At 40.2% G+C, this 19,738-nt stretch overlaps 1 protein-coding gene across 1 annotated transcript; it reads right to left on the reverse strand.

Annotated features, from left to right (window-relative positions):
• Positions 1-188: 188 nt before the first annotated feature.
• On the reverse strand, positions 189-18,202 carry LOC121926924 (transmembrane protein 254-like). The gene is made up of 5 exons (XM_042460317.1): positions 17,941-18,202; positions 15,009-15,112; positions 11,484-11,543; positions 8,447-8,608; positions 189-619 (listed from the first exon to the last, which is right to left on the reverse strand). The coding sequence occupies exons 1-4, from the start codon at positions 18,037-18,039 to the stop codon at positions 8,467-8,469; spliced, it is 405 nt and encodes a 134-aa protein (XP_042316251.1). The 5' UTR covers positions 18,040-18,202; the 3' UTR covers positions 189-619; positions 8,447-8,466.
• Positions 18,203-19,738: the final 1,536 nt, after the last annotated feature.

Consider the following 19,738-nt stretch of genomic DNA (forward strand, 5'->3'; position numbering starts at 1 on the left):
GAGTAAGCAAGGGAACTTTAAATATCCTCCTGCCACACACCAAACATTGCTCTGACCAAGCCCAGCCATGAGATCAATGTTGTGGTAGTAGATCAGGCATGCTTAGGTGGGTGTTGACCGAGTCCTTTTGGGTTGGAGGAGGCAAGGTGGTGTACACGAAAATGACTGTCTCTGCCCCCCGCCTTCTCTCTTGCATTCAGTGATGAATGAGGATTATTAGGGCCAGTCACCATGCATAAACTTAAAGTTAAAAGTGAAATGGTGACAACATCCTTGCTGGATGGAGGTTGCCATCTTCCAATCTGTTACAGCCCCCAACCACACCTACGTTTTTTACTATCGGAAAAGTTCTGAACCAGGAAAAATGACATTCAAACCAGTTTCTTAAAATCCTGAAGGATTAAAGTTCTTAACATTTCATTGTCTAAGGATTCACCGATCATAAACATGCCTTGTGTTTCTTGTTTAACCCTGCTTCTGCTGATGATCGCTTGCGTTACAGCTCCTCCCTTTGCCACCAATTTTTGCTCTCTATTCAGTCTTAGAAGTCTCAACCTCAGGGTCCCAGTTGCTGGTGAGAGATTCTCCCTCTGTATTCCAACTTCCATTGCTGTGACCTCTAAAATAGAAAGAAAGCAGCCAGGATATGAGGAACTTAATCTCTTCACCCTTGATGTCCCCTTTTCCTTGGGTGCTCTCTGTCTTATCTAGATTGTAAGCCTGAGGGCAGGGAACTGTCAAATTAACCGTGTGCAAGCTGCTCTGGGAGCCTTTGGTTGAAGGGCTGTGTATGAATATTCCAAATAAATAAATATCTTCCAACTGTCCAGATTTGGCAAAGAGTCCTAATTAATCCTAAGATTTTGCAGTTGCTTTTCAAATGCTTCTATTTCTCTCTTCCTTTCGTTTCCCCCTTTCTTTTCGGCATACTTTGTCCGCCTCAAACTGAGATCAAAATGCAAAAATAGCTTGAACTAAATTAACTTGGAGGGGGCAGAATCTTGCCCTTCTCTGTAGACTGCTGCAGACTCCAAGCTTGTGAGTTCTTGCTCATTAATAACTTTTCCATCTTGACTACACGCCTATGATTGCATTGTTTTTAGCTGCCACATCATACTGTTGACTCATGTTCAAGTTGTGATCTGCTAGGACTCCTAGATACCTTTCACATGTACCATTGTCTTTTCCTCTGCATTCAGATACAGAATAACTACACAAATTCCCATGCCTTCATACCAGGAACTCTCACTGCAGGCTTCTTGCAATCACTTGGAATGGAAACAGAGACTTTATCAGGGTAGAGGCAGGCACAAAATCTCATGCCTCTGTTAATACTGAAGAAATGGAAATAAGCATGGGAAGAGGGCAAGATGAATCATGTGTAAGGGGTGGAATAGCTTGGGTTCAACCAGCCTCCCCCATATTATAATCCATCCTGCCAAATTACTCCCAGGAAGCAATCCAGCTCTCCAAGACCAAAACAGTTCTCTCCTGGATTGTCCAGTTATGGGAAAGAAAATGTAATTTGTATTGATTTCAACAGATTCAGACTATCTGCTAAACAATATTTTTAGAACAGTAGCTAAATGCAAATAAGATCTTAAGGTGAGTTGATAGCTAGCTGGGAAACTATACTCAAAGAATGCTCATCCACATCAAAATGGAGCTAGTAAGTGAGATGTTAAATGGGCTCTATTTTGTGCCTTCTGTGTCTCAACATTTAAAAAGAAACTAATAAAAGGACGGAAGGTATTTCTATCCAGTGTTACATATGATACACAATTAAGAGGCATCAGTGATCACTTGGATGGTAAGACTAACATTCAAAATTATATTAATAGAACGGACAACTGGACTGAAACCTGAAGTGCCTCCAGACAGGTTAAAAAGACCAGAAAGTCCCAGATTTTGCTCCTGCTCACTTTTATTTTGGAGATCCATACATGTTTTGTTTAACCCAAAATATTTTGTCTGCTCCTTATATGATCAGAGATCTTTTTATACCAGCTCCCCAGGTTGGTTGAACATAGCACAAAATCAGAAAGAACAGGAACAAAACACGTGCCATTGTAAGCTTAGGGACATCATCAGAGACAACTGGAAAGTTTTGCCTCCAGGCAAAAACTAGAAATAAAATACCTAAATACAGAATGGGGGAAAGCCTGGCTTAGTAATTGCACTTGTAAACATTCTCTTGGGTTTGCAGGTGATCACTAGCTCAACAAGAATGACCTGTGTGATGTGACTGCAAAACAACACAGTAACAACAGCTTAATGTGATTTGAGGCTGCATAATTAAGAAATAGTTCCATTTTAATCTGCACTACTAAAGCCACAATTGCAGTAACATGGGTGCCACACCATACAAAGGGTGTATTATTATATTTATTAATATCCCACCCTTTCCCCCAAACTGGTACTCAGGGCAGCTCACACTAAAAAAAAAAAAAGTACAATTAAAATCATACAAAAATAGTACATTAAAACAGAACGTATTTTAGAAAATTGGAAACAATTACAGGAAGTGGAACAATGATGGAAAATTATTCCTGTGAAGAAACAAAAGCCTCTTCAAACACCCAAATGACCACACCTCTCCTCTCTCTGTGTTAAGTAAATAAAGGCACGTTACAGAGCGCCAAGAAGCGGCGCTCTGCCACCGCCGCCAGTTGCAGCGCGAAGGAGCCACTGCAGCCAAACCACGCGGCTCCTCCGCGCTGCAAATAAGAGCCAAAATGGTGCTTCTTTGTGGCGGTTATGATGCCGCAAGGCACCAATGGCGCACTCGCAGTGTCATGTGCTGCGTGACATGAGTGCGCAAAGCGTCTGCTACGTCAAAATTGCGGCGCCCGTGTGGAATGGGCGCCGCCATTTTGTACGGACTTGGTCCGTATTAGGGTTAGGGGCATCTGGAAAGGACGCCTCTTCTCAACCCTAACATGCCCCTTCCTAACCCTAGCATGCCCCTTTGGCGCGTCTCTAACGTACCAAAGATTTTTTTGAAATGTAGGAATGCAGAGTTCAGAAACAAAAGTCCTTAAAAGTTATACAACAGAGCTGCTTAAAATGGTGGTCCCTGAACTCATTCTGGCTCCTGAGCTGCCCATCACTGGCACATTTCCAGGGGAAAGAATCAATTGTACCCAGTGAGCACAATTTTGGTGCCATTCCCTGGCAGTGCATCCTTACCACATCAGCCTGTGAAGCACTACGAGAGGGAATGTCAGTGTCACTGGAAGGAGGTGTCAGAAAAGCCCCCATAAGTGCATGACAATTCTAATCTTGATATACATTTGTACAGGAATGATTTCACCTCGTGTAGAGAGATGTGCTAGGAATCTATGTTGACCTCTGCCTTTCCCTGCCTGTGGTGACAAGCACTCCTCCTGAGGAAGATGACAGAGCAGAGAAGGAAACAGGAGCAGGAGACACATGAAATTGGTGTATCTCCTGATATGAAGAGATATGTGGCTACTGGCCAGTGAGATCCAGCCTTACAGGCAAGATGGGCAAACTGAATGGTGTAACTATAGGAGAGAGCAAAATGAGACCAGTTTGCCTCCATAGAATTCTGTCCTCTCCCATGAAATTTTCCTTCACAAATTTCTAGCAGAGTGACATTGAAAATCATTCTCACCTATGATTCTTTTCACATTCCTTTGGTAACTTTGCTTGTCCCTTTTCTTTGGATGCATAAACTGAATTTCTAAATGCTCTACAGAAGTTTTAAGTTATTGCAATGTTAGGAATATGTTCATTGTGTGTATATGTGCATTCATAGGCATTGGGTTTTCATAGACATTGGGGGGGCACAATTCATATTTGGTGAGCAATGTCCTCATGCCCCCCCCAATAGTACACACCAAATGAAATAAAAGGTTAAAGGCCATTGCATGATTGTACAATTGGCCCTCAATATCCAGATTCTTTATCATGTTATCTATCTGTTCAGGGTATAAGCCAGGCCCGTGCTATATCTATATCTGTAAATAAATTGTTATGTATTTTATGTATGTATATATGTTATAAATGTTTGTTATGTATTCAATTACAATAATAAAAATATCCAGATTCTTTATCCATGGATTCAACCATCCACGGCATGAAAATATTTTAAAAATATGTAAATTCCAAAAAGCAAACCTTGATTTTACTATTTTATAGAAGGGACATCATTTCACTATGCCATTGTGTTTATGTGACTTGAATATCAACGGATCTTGGTATCTAAAGTGGGTGGGAGGGCTGGAATCAAAACCCAACAGATACCAAGGGTCCACTGTCCCTCCATTTTCCTCTATTACTTTCCTAACCTGAATACTAATTAGCATGTAAACTCAGAAGACCACCATACATCTTGGTGATATAATGTAAATAAACCACAGGAAGAGGAATATTAGTGGGGGTGGAATCACCTTTGCCAAACCTGGATTTAATTCTCTGACAAGATAACCACACTAACAGTTCAAACTGTTCTCCATCCTGTGTCATATCTTCCCCACCCCATTCTATTTTCTGTATCTTACATCTATTGCAACAGCTGTGTTTTTATAGGCAGAGCTCTTCTCTTATGTAGGCACTGAAGAATAAATGTAAGTAAATACTGTATAAACTCATGTATAAGTCTAGGAATTTTGTTGACTTATCCATGGGCCAGTTTAAGTACTATACTTTCAAAGGGAACCTTCCCCTTTTCTAATTGGCAAAAGGTGAGAGTTTTATCCATCCCAGGAAAACTTTAAAAAAGCACGGATCCCCCGCCTCCCTATGCCATAGTGCCGCTTCTGACCTTTTTGAATGCCTGGGCAGGAAAGTGGCAGCACTTTGGCATTTCCCTTCAAAGGAGCACCAAGAGGAATTGGGCTTTGAAGGATCTCAATAGGACAGTTCTGTATGTTTGTCAGCTTTTCTGGATTAAAATCAGGCAAAGTTATCACATTAAATTAAAGTCTATAATCCCTACTAACATAATAGCCATCTTCTTTGCTCTGCCTTTTCATCTTTTTTGGAATGTGTATGCTTTCTTAGCTCTGCTTGCCTTCCCCACATATCCCACAGCCACAATTTACCGTAGTTCCCTCCTCATCCATTTAGCCTTTACAATGAGAACAAACTGTTATGGCTGCTTGGATTTTGTAAATTCTGTGGCATTATTTTCCTTTGTTTCATCCTTTACATCCTTTCTTACATCCTTCTAAGTTTTAGCCCCAACTTATCTATGGGTCATATCAGAGTCTATCATTTTGGACTCAAGAACCTGTCCTCAGCTTATGCATGAAGTTGATTTACAGTTGAGTACATATGGTAATAGAATAAAATAAACAGCATTTAGCATATGTATGGACTATGTCAGACACGTGGATCCTTTTTCAGAACAAGGGCCAAATTAGGAAGGCCCAAAATTAACAGTACATATTATCTTAAACCTTTTACTTTAATCCTGATTTCTATGGTAGCATGCCTTGAAATACTGCTGGAGAACATGAGTGAGATAGTACCACATTGTCTTGCCCTACTTGGCAATTTGCTATTAATACCTTGATTGGGAGAGACCAAAATATTAGCCTCTCCATTTCACCCCAGGTAAGATGCAGAGCTGGGAAGAGCCCTGAATCAGGTTAGGAAGTAAGAAACACACAGAGCATTGGCCAAGGCATTCCTGTCCACTGAGGCTCCCAGTCCAACTGAGAGCTCAGAGTGGTCAACATGGACAACTTTATTCTGAAAACAATTAGCATTTATAGAACTTTTTAACTTAAACAAGCATTTGTAAAGTAAACATCAGGCATGAAACCAACATTCTCCCATCCTTCCATGTCACCCCTCTGAGAACAGGGCCTGCTTAACTGCTACAAAATATAGTACTGGCTTGTCTTGTTCTAACCTCAGGTCAGGGAAAGCTATCACCACTTTTCTCTTTAGCTGAGCTTGAGTAAAACTTACAGCACAAAATCTAAGAACAAACAGTTCTGTGTCCTTTAGGAAATGAATTGTGATAAAATGAAGCCTGCTTAAAATGTACAATAAAGGACCCTAAAGACATATTTCATGCCAATAGGTCTGTGTAGTGGAGGAAAGGACTCTTCTCGTCTTCTTTTGTTTAAGGACCTAGCTAAACTCCAGGTAAATAGGGGGGAAATTCACATTTGCACAAATATATCCCAATGCTTCAACAGTCAGACATTCCAATCTTTCTCACCTTCCTTATGTTGGAAGAAAGATTTCTTCTTAAGTAGCCCATTATGGGTGGCAATTCTGAGCATAACGATATTAGTATTCATACAAAATTTGATTGCCTTTCAAAATTCTCACTGGCCTACAGTCTAGTGTTTACAATAACACTCTTAGGTTTTGTGTGAGCCAAATTAGATTATTCCAGAAGAAGCCTAATTTTGTTTAATTAGGACAAGCTTTTATAAGAGATATCATCAAGCTACAGTTTTATAACAATGAACTCTTGCAAAACTTCAAGGTTGCATGATTATTAAGCAATGTCCAACAGATTTATTCCAACACATTCATATGCTGCATTGCATCAATAAAGGCAACTCGAACATGTCATGTTTGGTATTCAACTGACTCATCTTGAATCTTCTAAACTGTAGGAATTCTTGTCTCCCATGCCACACCACTTCACAATTCTTTAACTGAAACTCACACATTTGGATGGACATTGTTCAGTACTGCTCAGTTTCAATTAATCAATTCCTAGAAGATTTGCCATTTGAGCATCCCCCCCCCCCCCCCCGGTTCTCCATAACCAGCAACCTTTCCACCCAGCTAATAATTATCCCCTTGCCCGTTTAAAGCCTGGCTTTCAGTTGTCTTTCTGCTGTTTTTTAAATGCCAACATGGGTTGTTGTGTTGTTCTTTTATCCCCACAGTGCAAATCCACATACAGATATATTTCCCATAGCTGCAAATGCTTCAGTAACTCTCTCAAAAATTGTTAAACTGATTTAATTATTCACATGAGTTCCCACAACATACGACCTCTTATCTTTCACATGTTGTATCAGGTTTTTTTCCATTTTGCCAAAGTGGGAATTGTTGTAACTGTACATGATGAACCCCTTGGTGTAGATGGTAGCCACTCTTTCCATTATCATGACATCCAAGCTATTCAACACTTCCCTAGCCTGCTGTAATCCTTAATTAGAACAACATATATATTTTGTATACCACCCTGTAAAATTTAATTTTGTACTACAATTTTAAGAATCTGCTAGCCATTATAGCAAATCATGCTTGTTGGGAGCTGCAATCCCAAAGAACAGCTGATCCAAGTCCTGAGCTGTTCAAATGGCACCAAAACAACATGTCAACCTGGGTGGGTGGGTATGTGGAGCATTTAGGGGAAAAGGTTACTAGACTTTAAAGATATTAAGACTATCCACATGTGCTTGAGGAGAAGCCCATTAAACTGAATGATACTTAATCTGGAGAAACTGGAAAGGATTAAGCGACAGCCAAGAGTGAACAATGTCAGGCTAGCCAAATGTTAATGAAAGATACAACTACCTGAAAAGATATAAACATTTGTTTCATTTACAGGTTGGACAAAGGACACAGAACAAAAGTAGAGAGGCATTGAGATTGTACATGGTCCAAGCCATGCCCTGCCCTCTTGCTCAGAGCTCTCTCTACAATGGACAAAGGAATCGTGTCTCTGCAGATATAACTGTAATACAACTCCCAACACTCCTTATCATTAGCTGTGCTAGCCAAGCCTGCTGAAAGTTGGGGAACCAACTACATTTGGAAAACCATATCATTCTCACCCTTTTTCTCATGGTATGTATATACATGAAAGTCAGTAGCAAAAGTTATTAGCTCAGCTAATGTGTAAAGCAGAGGTGGGCTACCTATAGGCATCCAGGTGTTGTTGCACTTCAAGTTTTCTCAGCCTTAGTTAGCAGAGTCAATGATGGGAGATGCTGGGCACTGCAGCCAAACATTTGTAGGGTCATACACACACACACCTAACCTGATATAAACCCCACTCAGGAGGACCAACAGAGAGGCCTAATGTCAGGTCAGGACCATATGACCAGGTGTGAGCTCACTGTGCCACCATATCAGTCTATGCAGCTCAGCTGGTGACCAGAACTATATAGACCTGAGAAGTAGAGAGTATGGTCCCATTTTAGTTCCAGAATAAGCTTTAGTCAAGCTTTTTATACAGTCCCTATACCACAACTTGTGGGTGGTAGTGCTTGGTCTCAATTACTTAATTAGTTTTCCCTGATCTAACTATGAAGGCTCGCTCACCTATTATCATCTTCAAGGGAAAGAAATCATTAGTGAATTCCTTAACTTCCCCTATCGCTGCAAAATCCAAAGGAGATGTGTAAAACACACCAGTATCTTTCTTGATTAGAACATTATATACTTGGAAAACATTAAACATCCAGGAGCTCAGTCAACCTCAACCTGAAACCAATACCTAAATGCCAGACTATGTTTCTACTTTGTCTTCTGATTGAATCTTTCACTGGCTTTCCTTGACGGTTTGTAAATCTTCAAATAGTACAGAGAAAATCCTCCAAATGCAAGTGTTTGAAGAAACCAGAGAAGCTGAGTTATGTGGCCTGAGATGCCTTTTTCCCTGTGGAGAAGAAAGAAACAAATGGACATGATATTGACACAAAACAGAACAAAAACCTAAATTAAGAAACATGTATGCTGGGTTATTTTCAGAATATCAGGCCTTTTAAACTTGAAAGACAGGAATACCATTCTCCATGGACCTGTAAGGAAAGAAAGTGTTTGGAGTACTTCTGAGGCATGAGGTGGGTTGTAATGCTTTTCATTCTGCCAAATGATTATATTCTGGACCATTTCCAATTGTATATTATTGTATAATATGCAAACCTGTATGATCTTATTTTGTAAACTTGTTCAAATAGTGCTCTGCACGTAGATAATTAAAATAATTATTTCTTCAAATTCCTCTCTCATTTCTTTGATTTCTACTTCTCTCCCTCTCCTCTTCCTAGTCTGCTTTTTTATCCCTGCCCCTCTTTCTCTCCTCATTTTTATTTAAGGTATTTGTCTGTTAAATCAGAATCCACCAGGGTCTCCAAGGCAATGTACAAAGGATAAAAACAAAGCATTAAACACATGAATTAAAAAACAAACAAACCTAAAACTCTGCCTTAAAAATCATTTTGAAAGCCACAGATCAAACAAACAAAGCAGCCACCCTAATGTTAAGGACCAAAAGCCAAGCAAAATAACACAGCTGTCTGCCAGAAATTCACAGCCACTCTGACTTCCTTTGCAAGAAGATTCCACCACTTCCTTTAAATTATATATGATAAGATGGTGGGTGAAGCAAAGGATGTGGTTGTTAGAAATTGGATAATTATAACTGAAGCTGCCAGACTGTATTTTGAATTACTGAGTCCTGATGCCAAACCTGTGCTCTGAAACTGACACCACTGCACACCTTACTAATTGAATGGGAGTGAAGAAAAGAGGCAGTGATTCAGCTGTACAGAAAACAATGTTCTGAATATGCTCAAGAGACTGTCAAATGTTTCAGATTACAAAACCAAGCTGTTGTGCGTGTAGCTTGATTTATTGTGAATATGTGGTACGTAGGTGTTGAGGGGAGAATGGAGTCTTGAAGCAGATGCTGAATAGAGGAATGTTTGAGGAGCTGTGTATAAATGGCAGTTGGAGTGGAACTTAATTTAGCCTAGGGCTTGAGAAGTGGGCAGTGAGAAAAGAGTTTGAATGGGGTTTGGGTTAGACTAAGGGTGGAGCGAGAAAGGAGCTTGAACTGAGTCAATGATTTTGGCTTGAGATGAATGAGAGTAGTGTTTTAATGAAATATATAAATAAACTGCTTGTTATGTTTTATTTCTATAAATAAGTTTTGTTTCTGGAATCACCATCATTCTGAGAGCCTGGTTTCAGACAAGGTGGCTATGGTGGCCTCATTGAAGGTGGAAAGGTGGAGTCCTGTTGGGGATAAAGTATTATCCTCATAGGAACCCCAAGGACATTTAGATTGGCCCCACAGTTGGTGTCACACAAGGAAGAGAAGGAGGTCCTTATTTGTGGCAGAGCTGGGGTTAAAGAGAGTCTTCACATTGAGTGCCGTTAACAAAGCATTGTATCTTATTTCATAATCAAGCTTCATTCAATCTGCATGCCATTGAAGGCATCACATTTCATGGGTTAAAAGTAAAGACCCCACATTTGGCCACAGTGATGGGACTGCCTAAGAGGAATCCTGACAGTTGATGGCATTGGTGTGGTTGCCTATGTGGAAAATCCCACACTTTCAGAGGTAGAATAAAGAGTGGAACCCTTACATAAAAGCTGGAAACCTTGCATTTGGTAGTCCCAGTAGTGGGATATAAAGTGAAATCCCCACACTCTTTTCTTGAATCACTGACCTATCTTTGTAGCTATCCAGTTTTGCTTAACTTGTGGTAGGCTGATGACCTCTAACCAAAATTATTTTAGTAACCATTAACAAACAAGGTATTTGAAGAATGAATAAAACAAATGAGTTTGTGACAGTAGAAAGAAGAGAGATGCAGGTTGAATGAAACTTGGTTATGAAATAAGATACAATGCTTTGGGACAGCTTTCCCCAATCTGACTGTTTCCAGACATATGGAACCCCATCATCTCCAGGTAAACTCTCTCCATTCTCTTTCTTTCAAACATACTTTCTCCACACACATGTGCTTTTTCTCTATATGGTGCTGACATTGAAGTTGGTACAGCGCGCCCGCGTTATATGCGGACACGCTATATGCAGCTTTGAGACAGTAGAGTGTGTCACAGTAGTCCAAATGGGATGTAACCAAGGCATGTGCCATCAAGGCCAGATTTGGTGTTTCATGGGACATGTACAGTTGGCACACAAATTTTAAATGTGCAAAATGTGCAAAAGCACTCCTGGTCATTGCAGAAATCTGGTCCTCCAATTTCAAAGCTAAGTCCAGGAATACCTCCAAACTTTGAACCTGTATCTTCAGGGGGAATGCACCCTCATCTAACACAGGCTGGATCTCTATTCCTTAATCTGCCTTCTGACTGACTAGGAGCAGCTCTATCTTGTCTGGATTAAGTTTCAATTCATTTGCCCTCATCCAGTCTATTACTGACCATAGATATTGGTTTAGGACTAGGACAGCCTCCTTGGATTGGGGTGGAAAGCAGTAGTAGAGTTCTCACTAAGAGGAGGTGAAATGATACATCTGTGTGTCATGTCCAGAGCTAAATATGCTGGCTGGGGGATTCGGGAAGTGTAGTCCAACATGTAACTTTTCCAAGCTTTGGCATTTCTGTACCACTGCAAAAGGGACTGTTTTCTCATAAATGCATGTGAAGAATATTTGTGCCCAAAGGAACTGGTATTTCAGCCCAGACCCAGGCCTGTTCCATCATATGCCATTTCAGAGAACTGGCAATATTGAGACGAGAAAGATGAAAAAGGGAAAGAAATCAAAATAGCTTACTTGCATAGCTTGAAAGAATAAAGTGCTTCCCCAATGTGAATTAACCAGCTGATCAAATACCTGTAAATTAAAACAACACTGTTTTTGAATGGAGTTAATTAAATGACATTTTCTAAAGCCAGGCACAACAAAGTTAGGGCCAGAGGGAAAGACTCAAAACAAATATCCCAAAAACTATGTTCTTGTGCGTAGTTGTTTTTTTTCTTTTTCATTTCAATGGGGCACAGTTACAGCATGGTTTGGATTAAAACACTATTTATGAGTACATCGTACAGAAATGTTTGCCCCGCATCTTTATATTAATGGTGGAGGGAGGACCACACAGTCCTCCAGATGTTGTTTGCAGTTGAGTGTATCATTCCCATTTCTGACTTAACAGATTAAATGTACAGATATGTTTCCACTAACAGTCATAATTTGATACTTCTGAAAGCACTCACAGAAGGAGTGGCATGCTTTCAATTTCAGCATTACCAGAGAGATGGGCAACTTGTGGCCTTATAGATGTTGTTGGATTGCTATTCCCATCACCATTGGCTATGTTCTTTCAAGATGCAGGGAGGTGTAGCCCAACAATATTTGGAGAACCACAAGTGGAACACCCCACCAAAGTAGACATTATGGGGAATTCTGAGTTAAAAACAATTTTTATTCAGCTACCTTTATAGTTGCTAAGATATGAGCAAATATTAATCAAATATGTGAGCATGTGTATATGTATGTACCTTCAGATTGCTTGTGGACTTATAGCAACCCCATTAATTTTGTAGGGTTTCTTAGCCAAGGAATATTCAGAAGAGGTTTTGCCAATTCCTTCCTCTGAAATACAGCCTACAGGTGTTCATTGGCAGTCTCCCATCCAAGGGATAGCTAGGTCTGAACCTACTCTGCTTCCAAGATCAGACAGGGATCTGCTGCCTTTAGCACCATTACTCAAATACTTTCAATTGTATCTCCATCATACAGATTAGAAGCATGATTTTCTTCAAGATACAGAAATATGAAAGCCAAACTTCTCTTCTCATAATTATTCTCCTTGCTCTTTCTGCACTACCACAGGCACAAGTACAGCCCCAGAAACACTCATATAAATAGTCTTCTATCTTATTAATTTTATACACTTTGAATGAAGATATAAAATGGTTGCAAGGTGATGTGTTATCCAGAAAAAGAGAAACCTGCAAATATTACCATGTAGCTATTTTAGAAGCAGGATACAAGGAAGAAGGTCTGCACTGATATGTTTCTCAGGAGGATTTGTATTCTAGTATTATGCTGTCAAATCCAGTGACTCCCTTAGTTCAGACATATCATGCTTCAGTGGTAAAACCCAGAAAACCTTTATTCAGCAATTATAGGTCTACACCAGAGATGTTGTCAGAATTAAATAGCAAATGTTGGCAAAGCTTAATTAAACCCCAGTTTCAAATCATTGGCAAGCTATATTCTCATTTGTTACAAAAGCAAAAACACTTGTCCATCTAGAATTTCCATACCAACCACTCCTGTTTCTTTCTCAGACAAATGGCCTTGGGTCGTCTCATGCCAAGCATCTTCCCTTTGTTCCCTTTCCCTTTGTGTTTCAGCACAAAGGAATGTGAGCAACAAGTTCTCATAATCAACACCTATCCCATCACACTAGTTCCATGTGCCAACACACATTCACCCCGGCTGCAACTCACAATCTGTAGTTACACTAAATCCATGGCAGGCAAGATACATGACACAGAAATGCACATTTCTGCTTTTATACTGTAACAAAGCTCATCAAACACCTGGCAGTCCATTCCCAGAGCTTTTTCTACTACTTTCTGAATTACCCACGCTGGCTGGGAGATTCTAAGAGTTAGTTTACAAAAGGATGGGTTTCCCCACACATTGTCTATGCTAGTTCTGATAAAGGCATCACAGTTTTTAATCTTGCAGAATCTTACAATTTTTAATCATACAGAAAAGAATTTTAATGTTCAGACTTCTGCTTTTCATGCCATGAGAAACATGACTGCATTGTACTGCTCACAGAAGTCTTGCTCCCTGAATTCTCTATGTATCATCTACTGGAAAGCTTGAGTGCACCCTGTTTCACAACATCCATCTTGAAACAATTGCTTGTTGCAGCCTAAATTGCTTGTTGCAGCTCACACCTTGGGTATGCTCCTGGACCCCACTCTGAGCCTGGATGCCCAGGTTTCAGCAGTGGCCAGGAGTGCACAGTTAAAACTAGTGTGCTAGCTACATCCATTCCTTGAGACGTCAGATCTGGCTATGGTTACATCCCGTTTGGACTATTGTAACACACTCTATGTGGGGCTGCCTTTGGAAACTTCAGTGGGTTTGAAATGCTGCAGCTAGAAAGCTGACCGGAGCCAGTTATAGGGAGTATATAACTCCCCTATTGAAACAGCTTCACCAGCTACCAGTCTGTTTCTGAGCACAATTCAAAGTGCTGGTCATGACCTATAAAGCCCTACATGGCTTAGGTCCAGACTATTTGAGAGACCGTATCTCCCCATACGAACCACCTAGAGCCATAAGATCCCATGGAGAAGGCTTTCTCTCAGTCCCATCACCATCCCAGGCTTGTTTGGTGAGGACACGAGAGAGAGCCTTCTCAGTGGCTGTTCCCACCCTCTGGAACTCCCTTCCACAGGAGGCTAGGCTGGCCCCCTCCCTGCTGGTATTTTGCCAGGAAGCAAAAACATTTTTATTCCAGCAAGCTTTTGAAAATCATGCGGGTTTAGATCGGTTAGTTTACATCAGGCCTGCACAACATATAGCTCTGGGGCTGCATGCAGCCAGACGACGGATTTCGGGTGGCCCGCAATGATGTAGAACGATTTCAAGGCTCCTCTGCTGTTCCTGAGGAGAAGGCCAGGCAGCAGAAGAGGAGGATGGGCAAATGATTTCCGAGCAAGGCTCCTCCACTATCCAGCTTTCTCCTGAGGAGGAGGCTGGGCAGCGGAGGAGGAGGATGGGCAAATACTTGTCCTATAGGCTCCTCCGCTGCTTGGCTTTCTCCTGAGAACAAGGCAAGGTGGAGAATGAGTGAACACTTGGAATGCTCCTCCGCTGCTTGGCTTTCTCTTGAGGAGAGGGCCAGGCTGACGAAGATGGAATCGATGTTAATAACATTAATAATTATTAATAATTATTTAATTAGGCCCGAAGACGTTAACCTATTTTAATTTTGGCCCCTTCCTACAGCCCAGATGTGCAGGTCTGGTTTAGATTATTTTTAACCTTTGTATGTTTTAAATTGTGTATGTTTAAAATTTTTAATATTTTACAGTTTAAATTAGGCTATTTTAAGTGTTTTAAAAATGTTGTTTTGATGTGTTTTATATTGTGAGCCACCTTGGGTCCCTTTTTGGGAGAAAGGCGGGATATAAATAAATAAATAAATTCCTGATGCTCACTAGCCCACACCTACTTGGAAATGTGTAGATGCACACAGATACATACACAGTTAAAGACAAAACAGAATATGAAGAAAGAAGACATCACTGGTTGCTACATTTTGCTTACCCTATTTTAAATGGAGTGTTATGATTTTCTACCAGATATTTCGTGAAAGTGCCTAGTGGTCCCAGATTGTCGTAGGGGATTGTGGCAGGTGCAAAGACAGCCCACTGGCAGGGATGGAGGTAGGGGAGAGACAAAAGACATACATTTAGTTAATTACCATATGATTAAAATACATCAACACACACATCATCTCTCAGCCTTACAGTTACAGCACCATTATCTGTTGCACTTCCATCGGTAATAAATGAGTTCAAGGAACACCAACAAAAGATGCCTTGATTTGGGATTCTTTTGTATGGTGTAGTTGTTTAAGCATCGGGCTATGACTCTGGAGACCAGGACTATGACTTGAGACCAGAGTTTGAACCCCCCTTGGCTATGTAAACCCACTGAGTGACCTTGGACAAGTCACACTCTCTCAGCCTCAGGGGATGGCAATGGCAAACCCCCTCTGAAGAAACTTGCCAAGAAAACCCTGTGATAAGAGTCACGTTACGGTCACCATAAGTCAGAAACAACTTGAACACACATAACAGCAACAACAAATGTACGGACACATGTCTAGACCACTAAATGCTATAAACTCATGCATTGAAGTTTGCAGCAAAGCTCAAAGACATCTTCCATTTGCTGCCCCCTCCCAAAATACACTTTGCTTTGTTTTGTTTCTTACACCTTCTTTCTTACCAGAGAAAATCTATTCCTCTGAACAGTGGGAAAAGACAAAAGAGAAGATGCTTATAGCTCACAGTGCCTTTTAAATGTTATCAACCAGGGACCTCCTTTCAGAAACACTGAAAAGCATATTTCACCATTCTTGTTGAGTGTTACCAGTTTTATTTCGGTTTTAGTAAGACAGGGTGTGGTGCGGTCCAGAGATTGCCAACCACTGAATTTTCATCATAGGCAAAACTGTTTTTAGTTTGGTGAACTTACCGCTGCTCAGATTTCAGGACAGCCTCCTCCCTATCAATGGATTATAGAGGCTGCTGTGAAACCATACACTCAAAGATTGACTAATCTCAACAAGTACAAAAACATCTCCTAGTACAGCAGTTCTCAACCTTTGGGTAGAGACCCCTTTGGGGGTCCCTTTCACAGGGGTCGCCCAAGACCATTGTAAAACAGATACTTCCAATGGTCTTAGGAACCGTGACACCACTCCTCCATGTTTCCTAACACTACGCTATCCTCAATAATCCTGTTTGGTGAAATGCTAAGAAGGTACCCTGAGAATGAGAAGATTGTAGATTAAATCAGTTTAATTTTTTATTATAGGCAGGTACTCAGAGTATATTAGGGACTGTAGCAACTTTGAGAGTAACTGACAGATAGAAAGAAGTTAGTAGTTCTTTCCTTCACTCTTAAATGGTGCTACAATACTCCTTTGCATAAGCTGTCGACTATGTTTTTGTACATTATGTCTTTGTACATAATACACAGCTATGTCTTTTTACATTAATGCAGTAATTTGGCTGTGTGTGCGAGATTTGACAGCCAGTGTGGAGCACTGGTTTAAGTGTTGGACTATGACTCTGGAGTCCAAGGTTCGAATCCTGTCTCGGCTATGTAATTGGATGACCCTGGGCAAGTCACACTCTCTCAGCCTCAGGGGAAGGCAATGGCAAACCTCCTCAGAAGAAACTTTCTGAGAAAACCCCCATGATAGGGTTGCCTTAGGGTCACCATAAGTCAGAAATGAAGGCACACAACAACAACAACAACGGCAGACAAACAGCATCTTTCCAGATGCTTTTAGGCTGCATCTCCTAGCATTCCTTACTACTTCGGCTATGGATTGTGGGAGCTTATGGAAGACCAGATGTTGGCCTTAGGGTCACCATAAGTCAGAATTGACTTAAGGGCACACAGCGCTATATAAATAAAGCTTAATAATAACAACAACAACAACAATTAGGGGGGGCTAGAGCGCTCTAGGTACATTACCAAACTACAAATCCCAGCACTCATTAAGAGTGTGATTGAAGAGTGTCATTAAGCAACCAAAAGCGATATAAATAATAATAATAATAATTTTTATTTCTTACCCGCCTTTCTTCATGGATCGAGGCGGGTTACAACGTAGTTAAAACACACTCATTATTCAAGGTGTGAAGTTCATAAGTAATAATGATAATATAATAATAATAATAATAATAATAATAATGTTTATTTATATTTTCCACCTCTCTTAATGGATCAAGGTGGGATTACAGCTCACTAAAATACATATAAAAAGTATAAGTACATATAAGTAATCAATGTATATTTTTTCCTGATACACACACACACACACACACACATATACAGTATATATATATATTAGATGTAGAAATTCAAAGCTGGAAAATAAAAGCAAATTGCCAAGAAGATAGGAAGGCTGAGCGATTAAAGGGGTTTGTATGAGCAATGTAATTTCTCTTATTATAAAAGTGTTGTTGTTTGTGATTTTGTTTTTTTTAATTATTGTAATAAATACTGTGACTAATAAAGATTATTTTAAAAAATAAAAACCCACACAATCATTACATAAAATACACACATATTAAAGGGATTAAAAGGGTTGTATTGTATGAGTAATGTAATTTCTGTTATTATAATAATGTTGTTTGTGATTGTGTTTAAGTTATTGTAAAAAAAAAACACAACCATTACATAAAATACACACATTAAGCTGCATAAAATACACACATATTAAAGAGATCCAACCAATATCTATATTACAATAAGTAGAACAATAATATTAAACATATTTATATAAACCCATGTTTGTAAAGGACATCAGTTCAGGGCAAATAAACCCCATGAAGAAATGGGGAAAGCCCTGGCAGTTAAAGCGGTATGAAACCGGGTTATATCTGCAGTGTGGATGCAGCTTTGTCCTACACCGAGCCCCAAGACCCCAGCCCACCCCTCCAGGAGCCTCCCTTACGCCGTAGTAACCCATTCCGGCTGTGATCAGCAGCATCACGTAGGTCGGGGGGCGTCGGAAATAGGTGCAGGGCTCCTGCGAGGAGGAAGACGGTGCCATCTCTCCTGAGATCTAGTGAGTGACCCTCCAATGATCATTGCCTCCTCCTCCTCCTCTCCCCGCTCTTTTAACCGAGGCAGCCTTTGCGTCGCAGCCAATCAGGAAGCCGCTCAGCGTTCCACTTATTGTTGCGTCACTCACAACAAACCGCTTAGCCCGGCCTTAGTGTAGTGGAAGGAACGCTGAAGGACTAAGGGAGGGGGGGGAACGCCTTCTCGGACGAAGAAGAAGCAATGCGCATGCGCCCAGGCAAAGCAAGGCTCTTCCAGTTCCTTGTTGTTGTTGTGGGCAGGGGGACCAGATGGGTCCTAACAGGTCCGAAACACACTCTCTCTTATATATATATATATATGAGAGAGAGAGTGTTTATATATATATATGAGAGAGAGAGTGTTTTATATATATATATATATATATAAATAAATGAGAGAGAGTATTATATATATATATGAGAGAGTATTATATATATATATATATATATATATATATATGAGAGACAGTGTTTTATATATATATATAAATGAGAGAGAGTATTTATATATTTTTATATAAATCTGCTCAAAATGGGGGGCATTTGGCAATGAGAGAGTTAAGAGTGGGGTCAGTGCTTCCGGGCAGAACTAAACTCTTGCCTTTCACCATTATTTATATATAATATGAGTTAAAATACAGTACTTACCATGCCCCATGGTTAAGTCGATTTAGGCTTTTTTGCGTCAATTTTTAAACTTAAATCTAGACTATACTGTACATGGAGTCTATACCGTATTTCATTTCTTGCTGTCTGTGTGCCAGAAAGGGTTCTCCCAAATAAAACCATTTAAAAATTTTACAATAAAAAAATTAAAAGTCAGTACAAAATAAAAAAACTGAAATATAATTTAAAAGAGCACAGTTAAAGGGACTGTTACCAAAATTCCCGGAGTTTGTTCTCTTAACTCTTGTTGTTGGTGCCTTCAAACCTTTCCCAAAATTCTGGTAACCCTAAGGCAAAACCTACCTATCATGGAGTTTTCTTGACAAGATTGTCAGAGAGGGCTTGTCTTTGCCTACCTCTGAGACTAAGAGTATGTGACGTGCCCATGTTACCCTGTGAGTTTTCATGGTGAGGGAAATTCGAACCTGCGTGTGCCCCAAAGCATCCTGCATTTATTACTGATTTTTCAATTTTCCATGCCAATGGCATTTGTTTCAGACACATTTGCAATAGTGACAGCTCTCCCATTTATTTTTACTAGGACCAAAGGGCTCGCTGTCCTACGATGGCTTCATGATCCAGATCTTTAGATCTAGATACAATTCTTGCCTTGATACTAAATGTAACATGATGCTATCTTTTAAAAACATATACACCCACACAAACCCTTGTTTATATATGCTAACATGATAACAGGACTGTGTACCTTGTTTGCCATAATACTTGGGTAGAGTGCATGAACAGTTGGTACAGTTTCAGAATTGATCTTACAAAAAACCTAACCAAAGCACCTTGTGTTCATTGTTGATGGAAACGGTCTCATGACTAGATTCAGATATGAACCCCAATAGATATGAAGGACATCTCAGTTGAAACAACAAGTTGTATCTGGTCTACGCCGACGCAAAGTTCAACTCGTTAGCTCCTACCCCCCCCACACAGAAGGATTGCACAGGTCTGCCATCTTGAACAGCAAAAAGGCAGTTCAAATGTGAGAGAGGA

The sequence above is a fragment of the Sceloporus undulatus genome, chromosome 3 (genome assembly GCF_019175285.1).
Source record: "Sceloporus undulatus isolate JIND9_A2432 ecotype Alabama chromosome 3, SceUnd_v1.1, whole genome shotgun sequence".
NCBI classification, from domain to species: domain Eukaryota; kingdom Metazoa; phylum Chordata; class Lepidosauria; order Squamata; family Phrynosomatidae; genus Sceloporus; species Sceloporus undulatus.